General features: G+C 56.4%; 2 protein-coding genes across 3 annotated transcripts in view; one reads left to right on the top strand and one right to left on the bottom strand.

The window, feature by feature from the left end:
• Positions 1-1,642, bottom strand: part of TK2 (thymidine kinase 2) — a 97,860-nt gene extending 96,218 nt beyond the window's left edge. The window contains exon 1 of the mRNA XM_047078516.1: positions 579-1,642. Coding sequence (XP_046934472.1) covers positions 579-730 — 152 coding nt within the window. The 5' untranslated portion in view covers positions 731-1,642. The remainder of the gene's footprint in view (positions 1-578) is intronic.
• An 85-nt stretch (positions 1,643-1,727) lies between these two features.
• On the top strand, positions 1,728-9,604 carry CMTM3 (CKLF like MARVEL transmembrane domain containing 3). 2 transcript variants are annotated; one of them, XR_006961872.1, is made up of 6 exons: positions 1,728-1,981; positions 4,977-5,132; positions 6,143-6,238; positions 6,638-6,758; positions 8,269-8,462; positions 9,459-9,604. XR_006961872.1 is itself a non-coding variant. In XM_047078520.1 (5 exons), the coding sequence occupies exons 1-5, from the start codon at positions 1,823-1,825 to the stop codon at positions 8,295-8,297; spliced, it is 561 nt and encodes a 186-aa protein (XP_046934476.1). In that variant the 5' UTR covers positions 1,728-1,822; the 3' UTR covers positions 8,298-8,816. The 2 variants fall into 2 exon arrangements, 1 of the variants encoding a protein (XP_046934476.1); XM_047078520.1 differs by lacking the exon at positions 9,459-9,604 and having other exon boundaries at positions 8,269-8,816.
• The last annotated feature ends 992 nt before the right edge of the window (positions 9,605-10,596 follow it).

A 10,596-nucleotide genomic window follows, 5' to 3' on the forward strand; every position in this document is an offset into this window, starting at 1 on the left:
CCAGCACTGCAATAGTAGCATCCCCTTTTACGAAGCCATTTTAATAGGTATAAAATTGTATCTCATTGTGGCTTTAATTTGCCTTCCTAGACGTCTGATGATATCGAATATCTTTTCCTGTGCTTACTGGACATCGTATATCTTTGTTGGATTATCTGTTCAAAACTTTGGCCCATTTAAGTTATTGGGGTGTTTTCTTCTTAATAATGAGTTACAGTTTTGAGCTGTGATTTAATTAACACTGATCGATATCAGGTTGTCCTCTGTTCTAACCTTCACCTGGCCTCTTTCCAGGCAATCTAGAGTAAGATCCAAACACCAGGGCCGGGTTCTCCACAAACTGTCTCCTCCTCCTGGCCCTTTGTTAGTTCTTTCTTCTACACAGGCTCCTGGCAACCCTCTGAATCAGCCATAGCCAGCCAGACATCTATTACCAGGAATTATTTTATTCAGGGATCTGTGGACACATTTAGTTCACTCACTCCCCGCAGATAAGTTGAGGCTCCCTTGCATCCTGCAAATGAAATCTTTCTAGCACTGCTGTTTAATAAATAAATGAGCAAATGAATACCTCTTACCTGGTGGGAGAGATCAGCAAAGTCTTCTTTGAGGAAGTGAAACCACAGTATGACCACAGAATAAAAAAGAGTTCATCACATAACAAGATGGAGAAGAGCATTCCAGGTAGCAGGGTCAGCATGTACAAAGGCCCCGTGGTAGGAGGGAGCATGGCTTGTTCAAGAAACTGTAAGAAAGTCTATGAGTGGGAGAGACAAGGAGCAGAGGACAGCAAGAGATTATGGTTTTAGGCTCTTTACCAAGACTCTGAGCAAGATGGGAAACTCCCAAGATTTGGGGGGTAAGGGAAATGGAGGTGATCCTGATTGAAGATTTAAGCATCCTTCTGGCTGCCAAGGAAGGAGGCAGAGAGGCCTCTTAAAGACACCCTCCTAGGAGTCCAGGGAGGAGGCAGGAGTACTCTGGGACGTAGTCGAGGCCTTGGTGGCGGTGAGCAGTGAACAGAAACAAAGCTTTAGAAGATGAAGATGTGCAGGCCTGGTCACGGACTGATGGTGACGGTGAGGGAGAACGAGGACAGCCTCAGGCTCAGATCTTGGGGTGGAAGGATGGATGGCAGTGCCCTTCACTGGGGCTCAGGCGCCATCTGGGTGTCCTCCAGGGATGAACGGGGAGAGGGAGCAGAGGGCAGGCCAGGACAGCCAATGCAGAGGCCCAGGAGATGGGCTGGCCAGGGATGGGAGGGCAGGCTAGGGGAGAAAGAGAGAGTGAGGTCGGTGAGCTGACAGCGCGATCAAAGCCGCAGGGGGACTAGACAGAGGTCTTGGAGTTTGGGCGCTTCGGTTTCTGGGTCCCGGACACAAGCAGTGACGCGAGCAGGAAGCTAGACGACGCAGCGCGAGGACGCAGCGCGAGTACACAGCCCGAAGCAGGGAATGGAATCCTCGACGGGGTGTTCAGGGACGGCAATTAAGAAGGTCTCGCGGGTGAGAGGAGAGTGCGGGCGTCTAAGGAGGCCCCAGCCCAGCACCAAGAACCGCAGGAAGGGCAGCCGGGAGCCAAGAGAAGTAGGAGAGGAGGGGGGGCGGAGCGGAAGGGAGCGGGACGGCGGGGGAGCGGGAGACAGAGAGGACGGGAGGAGGGGGCAGAGCAGGAGGGGCGGGGCGGGGGCGGGGCGGCGGGGGGATGCTCCCCCGCTCTCGGGTCTCGCCTTTTTCTCCTTCCGCACTGTCTGGGTTTCCGCTTCCCTCCCGGGCGCGGGGTGAGGGAGCGGGGCCGCGCCTCGGTCCCGGCCGCCGCCGCCATGTGGCCCCCAGACCAGGAACCCGACCCGGACCCCGACCCGGCCCCGGCGCGCGCCGGACGCTCCCCGCCGGGCGCGGCGATGCCCGGGCTCCGCGCCCTCCTGCCGGCGCGCGCCTACCTCTGCTCGCTCAAAGGCCGCCTCCTGCTGGCAGAGTCGGTGAGTGCGACGCGGGGCCGGGGCTGGGGCCCGGGTCCGCGGAGGCGCCGTCGAGACTCCAGGCCCCGCCAACCCCTCGGAGCCGAGGAAGGCGGGCGGATCTGGGTGCATTCCCCAGGCGTCGGGTGGCGCTGACCCTCAGCGCGCGAGACCGAGGCGAGATGGGGTCTGAATCCAGGCCCTCCCGGCTCCCTAAACCAACATGGGGGAGCCGTCGAGAAGCCTGGGCCGGGTCCCGTCCACGCGACGGCCGGGCCACTGGAAACCCAACCCAGCTCTGTGTGACTCCGGGCGCCCCCGCTCTCGCTGGGCCCCCGAGACGGGTTGCGTCCCTGCATCTTCTGGCCTCCGTCGCGGGCGCTCCGCTCCGCAAACCCTCCTGCCATCCCTGGCTGCGCCCCGGGAGGAACTGGGCCCCTTCGGCGCTTCACGACGCTGGGGTGGGGGGCCAGGGTCAGTTCTCTGCGCTCTCGCCCGCTTTCCTGGGCGCAGGGAGGGCCGGCCGGGCCTCGAGCTGCGGGGCAGAGGCCAGAGTGGACTCCTGCCAGCTGAGACGGGGAACAGCGGGTAGTGGGAAGGGGACCCCCGGGACTGGGTGAGGCTAAGGCTCGCAGGCAGACCCCTCCCCCCGGGTGCACGGGGCCGGGGCGGGAACCCAGCGGGGTGACTTCATCCTCCTCCTCCCCTCCCTCGCTCGGATCCAGCCGCCCCGCCCCCTCCGAGTCCTTCCTCCTTTTCGCAACCCCCACCCCTGCCCGTCAGGCCTTTGTCTTCGGGACACTCCGAAAACTCCGGCGCAGTCAAGTGTGTGGGGTGGGGGATTGGTGCTGGCCTCCGTGCAGTACCGGGGAGGAAGAGGCCGGGCACAGGGGAGGCGAGGTAGGGAGGAGCTCTTGTACCTTAGATTTCCCAGCAGTTTGACAGCCCCTATCCTTACTCCCACTTTGCAGACAAGAAAGCTGAGGCCTGAGCATAGGGGATTTGACAGGTGGGTCACTTGAGGGCTGGGTGACACCAAGGATGGGAGTGGAGATCAGAGGAAGGAGGCTTCTGCCCCCACACTTCTTCCTACTGCCCGGGGCAGATGTCCCCGGCCCGCGTCGCAGTCACTTGACTCAGCAAGCAGGAGGCCGACTTTGAGCGGACAGATGCCAGTTCAGCCCTGGAAATTGATGGGAACCTCTTTTGCAGAGAAGCCTTTAATCCACAGGCCACTGAGGGGCCCCAATCCCAACCCACTCAGCCCACCTCATAGAGGAAGCCCTTGGCACATAGCTGGGTGTCAGGAATCCAGACCTAGGAAGATAAAGAAGTGGGGAGGTAGGGTTAGGGGTGATCACTGAAGACACAGGGGAGCCATTCTGGTCCCTCTTGGCTCCCTCTGGTCACCTCCGGCTGCCTCCAGGCCCCAGCAAGTAGGGAGACTGACATGGACAGGAAAGGCAAGGAAGTAGCCACCAGGAATTAGGGAATGAGGAAACAAGAACGGAGAGGGGGATCCCCAAAATCTGGCTTTGGGGGCGGTGGACAGGAAGGGGAGAGACACAAGAACAGCCCTCTCTTGAGGAAGTACAGCTGGGGACAGAATTTGGTCGGGGTCCCATGGACTTGCTTTCCTGGGAGACCTCTCTCCATGCCTTTATTTCCCATCTGTTCCACTTGAACTTAGCTACTTCCATGGCCATGTTCAGGGCTGACTTGTGCCCTGGGGACTCCCCGGGATCTCTTCATTTGTCTGAAGTGCATTTGTCTGAAGCAGCCACAGTGTTTCCTGTGTGGCATCTGGGTGTCCCTCCAGGGCCCCTAGGCCCCACTCCAAGCTACTCAACCATGGGCATGCTGAGCCCAGCCCAGCCATAGTGACAGAAACCAGGACAGATAAAGGCCAGCAACCGTGGGGCAAGAACTACAGCTGTGCGGTCAGCCAGCCCTGGGTTCAAATTCTGGTGCCTTTTTTATTGCATGACACTGAGCAAACGTCACTTCACCTGTCTGCACCTGTTTTCTCATCTGTAAAGTGGGCTGTGAGCAAGCACCTGTGCATAGGTGGTTGTGAACATCCCACAGACCTCAGCGGGCACTGGCCTGAGGAACAACAGCCCCGTCAGTCAGCGTGGTCTGCCCTGCAGCGCACCACATGGTCTGCAGAACTAGCTAGGGGCCTCCGCATCTTCCCGCATCAGTTCCCACCCACAGCACATGTGGAGGGCTGCGGAGAACTCCAATTCTTGCTCCTTAATGCAGTGTGCCCTTTTCACAAAGGCTGGAGGGGTGATGCAGCAGGGCCTCAAGTGTCAGGGTCAACACTCCCTCCTGGATGTTTTTTTCTTCTTATGAAAATTTGCAAATCTCTAAAAAACCCGAACGGTTTTACTGTTAATGCCCATATACCCACCGCCATGCTTGCTTTATCACATATCTTACCCATTTACCTGTCCACCAAGCGAATTTAGTTTTTGATGCAAAGTAAAAATATACTTTGCCCGCATCAGTACATTTTACCTCTGAACACTTCAGCATGCATATCATTAACTAAAGCTCCAGATTTATATATTTTTTCAGCTAACATTTACATTTTGGGGAGTTGGGGGTAATTTTTTGAAACTGGTTCCTGCTTAGCGACTGCTTAGGTTTGATTTGCCCTGTTGGACGCCGTCTGAGCTGGGTGCCCTGTTGGGTGGTTTCTGCCTTAGAGCCCGCTGGGGTGGGGGTGGGGTGAGCCTGGCCGGGTGGGGGTGGGGAGTGCTGGCGCTGGACACACATCAGAAGCTGGGGCTTCCTGACTGGGTCCTGGCAGGGAGCTGGTGTAGGGTCCAGATGCAGAGCCATGCCCAGGGGCTTAGGGGGCAGCGTGGGCATGGGCCAGCGCCCCACGACAGGGTTCTAATCCTGGCAGCTGTGGGACTGTGGGCAGGTCACCTCCCCTGTTCCTGACTGCAGAGCACTGGGCCAGGGGTTGTGCAAGGGCACTGACTTTCCCTTGCCTCACCTCCAGGGTCTGTCGTTCATCACCTTTGTCTGCTATGTGGCATCCTCTGCATCCGCCTTCCTCGCGGCACCCCTGCTGGAGTTCCTGCTGGCCCTCTACTTCCTCTTTGCTGATGCCATGCAGCTGAATGACAAGTGGCAGGGATTGTGCTGGCCCATGATGGTGAGGGCTGGGCCCCAGGAGGGAGGGGTTTGGCTGCATTTCGGCCCTCACCTTTCACTGTGCTGGAGGGGCTGTTTGCCGTAGGTTGGAGCCAGGCCCCACCACTCAACAGCCGCGTGACCCAGAGCAGGTTATCTTAACCTCCAGGGCCTCCAGTGCCTCTCCCTGAGGCAGGGAACCTTAGCCGGCATCATGGCCCCTGGCCACCAGGTGGCGCTGGTGTTCCCAGCTGGGCCTGCCGGAATGACCCTACGCCGCAGGAATTCAAGCCATTTCCAAAAGGGCAAGGCAGGTTAACTGAGGGCTTGCGGGGCTTGCCCAGGCCTTAGCCATCTGGCAACTCGTTTTGTCACCTTGGGAGGCCTCAGAGCCCCACCTCAAACCTTGCTGTTTGAAAAGGGGCAGAAAAGCTCTCATTCAACCCTGGTCTCTTGACTTCGTATCCCATATACTTCCTGATGGGCTACAACCTGTGTCCCCATTGTAGAGACAGGGGAGCAGAAACCATGATGCATAAATGGATCTGCCGCAAGTATGTGGCACAGTGAAGCCCAGGGCCAGTTCTCCCCGTTGGAGAGCAAGCAGGGAGCAGATGAGCAGGTTTCCAACTTCCCCTTTCTTGCGGAACAGGGAGACCTGCATGTGGGCCAAGCCGCAGGGCAGGTGCAGCCTGTTGTCCACGGGGCAGTGGAAGGCCAGCTGGACCGGGGACAAGGCAGCCTCAGCTGCTCGAAGCCCGCAGGGGCACCTAGGCAGGGGCAGGAATGGGGGTGGGACGAGGACCAGGGAGTGCAAACAGAGAGCCCGAGGATGCCAGATCTGCAGGACCAGCTGTGTTTCCAGGCTGCCGGGCCCATCATCCCCTGGCCAACAGTGGGTTCCAGCCCCATTCCTGCCGCCTGGTGCCCTTCTGAGCCCCTGTCCCCTGCCTGGGCTCCCAGCTGCCCCTCCCCAGTGCTGTCCTCCACTCCTGGGAGGCCAGGGCAGTGACTGTGCCCACCGCTCCCCAGGACTTCCTGCGCTGCGTCACAGCAGCCCTCATCTACTTCGCCATCTCCATCACAGCTGTTGCCAAGTACTCGGACGGGGCTTCCAAAGCAGCTGGGGTGAGTAGCTGCCCTCTCCCTGGAAGGGGTTGCCCAGCAACGCCCCCTTGGGTTCACCCCACCCCAGATGCCCCTCGGACGCTCCATGGCTGGGGCACAGTCTGTCCCAGCTTAGGCCCCTCGGGGCTTCACATGGATCTCAGCTATTCCAAAGTCCTCTTATTGGAGATTTAATCCACCCTGAGTTTTGAAGGCTGTTTGCCCAGCCAAGATAACAGCTCATTTTCCTCCTTGTCGGTACCGGGAGGGGTCTGTGCTTGCCAATCGGAGCTGCTTTTCCAAGCAGATAAAGCCAGGCGGTAGCTTCTCAGGCCCCCCCCCCCCCGTTCCCAGGCTTTTGGACCAGGGACTCCCAGCTCCCGATGACGGACTCCATCCACCTTGTGTCCTATCCCACAGGTGTTTGGCTTCTTTGCCACCATCGTGTTTGCAGTTGACTTCTATCTGATCTTTAATGATGTGGCCAAATTTCTCAAACAAGGGGACTCCGCAGACGAGAACACAGCTGACAAGGCAGAAGGTGGGTGGCCACCCTGTGGGTTTTTACCTGGGAACCTGGCTTATCACCCCCGGGGACCCTGCTCTCCCTGAGGGATACCCAGCCAGTTTGCAGCTCCAGGAGGAGCGTCCCCACAGGCCGAGAGTGTCTTCACAGCCTGGTTCTCCTGCTCCTTCATGCAGCTGGCTCTCCAGGGACCCTGCCCTTGCTCAATGGTGAGCTGAGGGCAGGCCTGGCATTCCTCTTCTGTGACACCTTTGCTGATGAGCCCCCGGGGGTAGCCAGTCACTGGGCTGCAGAGCTGCCACCGGCTCGGACCAATGCACCTGCCCACCCCCCACCCCAGTCTCACCTGCCTGTGGCTCAGGGACCAGAGAACCAAGCTCTCCTCCTTACCTGCAGCACCGAAACAAGCTCAGTCAGGCTTATGAGCCAGCAGAACCCACCCTTCTGCTAAAAATATATGAGGCTCATCTCGTCCCATCCCATACTAAGGCTAAAGCTAGGTTAAATGTTCCTAGATGTTTTCCTTAGGTCTTTGTGACCTGCTTACCAGTTGCCTGCCTGCTATGGATGCTTCTAGACAACCACTCTAGTGGACGAGTAGGAAGTAGCAGTGGAGACATGTGTTTGAATATTTTGTGAGCTTTAAATATTTGAAGGTACATAGTTATATATAGTATTTTTTTTTTGCCATAAAATTATTCCTAGCTTATGTGTTAGAATGAATACAGCAAAACCACAAAGTCATGCCAGTCCAGCCCTTGGCACAGGGAGTTAAGGTTTATGGAGGCTCTCTGAGCTTGTCCATGACCCAGGAACAGTATGAGGACTGACTGGGGTTCTAAGGGACAGAGATTGGTCCCTCCCTGAAAATAGCAATTGGCACTGCTGGGGGAGGTGCGGGAGGTTTATGACTTAGGTGCTTTTCCTTCCTGAAGGTTCCAGAAGGCTCTATAGAGTACTCTTCAGTATTGGGATTCTAGGAACCTTGGAGTTACACCGCATAGATAGGCCCTTAACGTTATAAAATGTGTCTGATTACTATATAAAATTAGGATTGGGGCAAGGAGGATGGAAACTATAAGGTGGCTAAAAAGAGGCTTCCTTATTTTCTAGTATATTTTAGTTTCTTGGGCCAGAAAATAGCTGTCCCCACCTTGCCCTGCTGAATTGCAGAGTAGGGTTGGGTTTGGGGTGCAGACATACCTCCCTGACACCCCGAAGTGAGAATAGCCCAGGATGACAGGGGAGAGCCTAGAGCAGAGGCATCCGGGCTCCACCCCCTCCACGTGGCCATGCCCTGGAGGTGACAGCAACCGCCTGTCCCAGGTCCCAGGCACAGGTATTGGGGGGAGGGCGGCCTTCACACCAAGTAGATACCACCATCACAGTCAGCTGCAGGAGGGGCCTGAGTCCAGAGCTCCAGCCAACAGCCAGAAACCCAGCCAATCTCCCCAGAAACAGCTTCCAGGCACCGCTGGTCTGGAAGCTCCCACCAAGCATCCTCTTTGCTTTCCTTTCCTTTCAGAAGAGAATTCCGACTCTGACTCTGACTGAAGGCCTACCCTGCCCTGGCAACCCGAGCCTCATGGGCCTTGACTGCTGCACCTTCTGACCAGGAGAGCCGGGACGTGGTCAGGGGACCGTGTGTGTTGGGAGAGAGGCTGTGACCTCAGCAGCAGTGGGAGTTGCTGAGGGAGCCAGCCTCCTCACAGCCCCAAGGTGACGTTCCCAAGCCCAGCATACAAATCGGCACCCCTTGGCTTAGCCCCGTCCAACCGCCCCATACACAGGGGCTTCGTGAATATTCTGCCACTTCTCATTTCTGCCCCGCAGACCTTAAGCCTTGTAACCTCCCTGCCAAAAATCAGCACAAGGGGACAGAGCTGATGGAGCCTTGTTACGGGAGGCATTTCATGCTGCAAAGCCAGCAGGGGGTGGGGGGGGGCGGGTAGATGTAGGGCAGAAACCACCACAAGGCCAACCTGCTGGGCCCCAGGGGGGTTTGTCTGCATTTGCTCACAACAGGCACTTTGTGGAGAATAATCCTTCTAAGATTCTTTTGTTCAAGGAGTACCAGCTGCCTCTTCGTTTCTTTTTGTTTTTGTTCTTAGTGTTTATTTTTGAGAGAGAAAGACAGAGCATGAGCAGGGAAGGGGTAGAGAGAGGGAGGGAGACAGAATCCAAAGCAGGCTCCAGGCTCTGAGCTGTCAGCATAGAGCCCGATGAGGGTCTCGAATTCATGAACCTCGAAATCGTGACCTGAGCCCAAGTCGGACCATTAACCAACTGAACCACCCAGGCGCCCCTGCCTCTTCATTCTTGAAGCAGGGAGAAAACTGACCTTGGCTCTCATCTGGGAGAGAGCGGGTCCCTAACGGGCACCTCACGCCCTCGGAAACCACGTCTTCTCTGGGCAACGTGCCAGTTGTAGATTAGCTTACTAGGTCCAAAGGAGCGAGGGTACCTAACAGTGAAGTAACTGACAGCGTCCTGGGCAGCTGGGCGGGCCCAGCCAAACCCTCTTGCCCGCCAGCAGGTGAGAGGCTCCCAGGCACTCAGCATGACGTGTTTCTCGACCCCAGAGCAGGTCTCCTGACCACCTCTCCAGAGGTGAAATGTGCCTTCTGTGTTCGCCTGAGGACCTGTGCTGTGTATGTATGTTCAATAGGATTTTGTAACTGTATGTATTTTTTTTTTTTTTTTTTTACACAATAGTACCTTCTTTAAATGGCCTTTCCTGTGACCCAAGAGGCCTCATGAATGAGCCAGACGTGGACCCATGTCTTGGGCATTTGTAACCTTTGTTCTTCTCTTGCATGTGAAAAAAGCCATAATGGATTAAACCAGACTACCTGCTTGGAGTGTATGTGTTTGAAAACCCCTCACACTCCCCAGAGCATGCGGTCCAGGGTCACGCTTCAGCACAGACTGGGCACATACACGGTGAGTCCCGACAGCGCCAGGCTTCGATAGCACACGCACATTTGCTCCACACCAGGCACACCTAAGCATCGGACGCCTGTGCTCTCATCTAGTCTTCACACGATCCTGTTTCACTGTCCAGGAAACTGACAGAAGGTTCAGGAACTTGCCCAAATCATCATGGCCCCTTTGAGGAGGGCCTCTCACTTATCTATCAGGATAACCACCCACGGCACCTCTGAGATAGCCAGAACCTGGGCCTCTCGTGGTTTGGAAACTGGTCACACGAGGGACCCCACTTGAAGACTGGGAGAGTGCCGGGTCGGCATTTGGCCCAGGTATCCTGCCCCAGCTTTGACACACGTTCTGAAAATACATCCGAAAGCTGATGTGCAGAAACCGAGAGGGGTACACGGTGGGACCTTGCCTGCCCAGCTCAGCCAGCCAGGCTGCCTGTCCACACCCATACCCCGGCCTGTGCCACGGAGGCGGGCTGTGTTCAGCCACCACCTCACAAGCTTGTTTCGGGAACTAGGTCCGCGGCCTTTGAAGGGACGGGAGGGAAGTCGGAGCGAGGAGACAATGCCATTTTTACATGTCCATTTATTAAACAAGAACTCCTTCGTGACAATTTAATACAATATTTATTAACGATTAGTGCTGAGAAAATTATTTCCCTCTACATACAAAAATACAGATTTGAACACTATGAAAACAATCAGGACGAGTACCATGAAAAATAGGTCCTTCAAAAGAAACAAAGGGGCAAAACTGAGGGCAGCGTGAGGCTCTGTCTGCTGTCGGGGACAAACCCACAGGAGCAAAGGCTTTGGGGCCCCAACACCACTCCAAATGGATAGCGTCAAACCTACAAGCCAGGGTTTGAGAAGCCAGGAAACCCACCAACAGCATAAACCAATGTTTGCCAAAT

Source organism: Lynx rufus, unplaced genomic scaffold, assembly GCF_022079265.1.
Source record: "Lynx rufus isolate CCGP_SWC_20201006 ecotype Redwood Valley unplaced genomic scaffold, mLynRuf1.p SCAF_16, whole genome shotgun sequence".
Classification (NCBI taxonomy): Eukaryota; Metazoa; Chordata; class Mammalia; order Carnivora; family Felidae; genus Lynx; species Lynx rufus.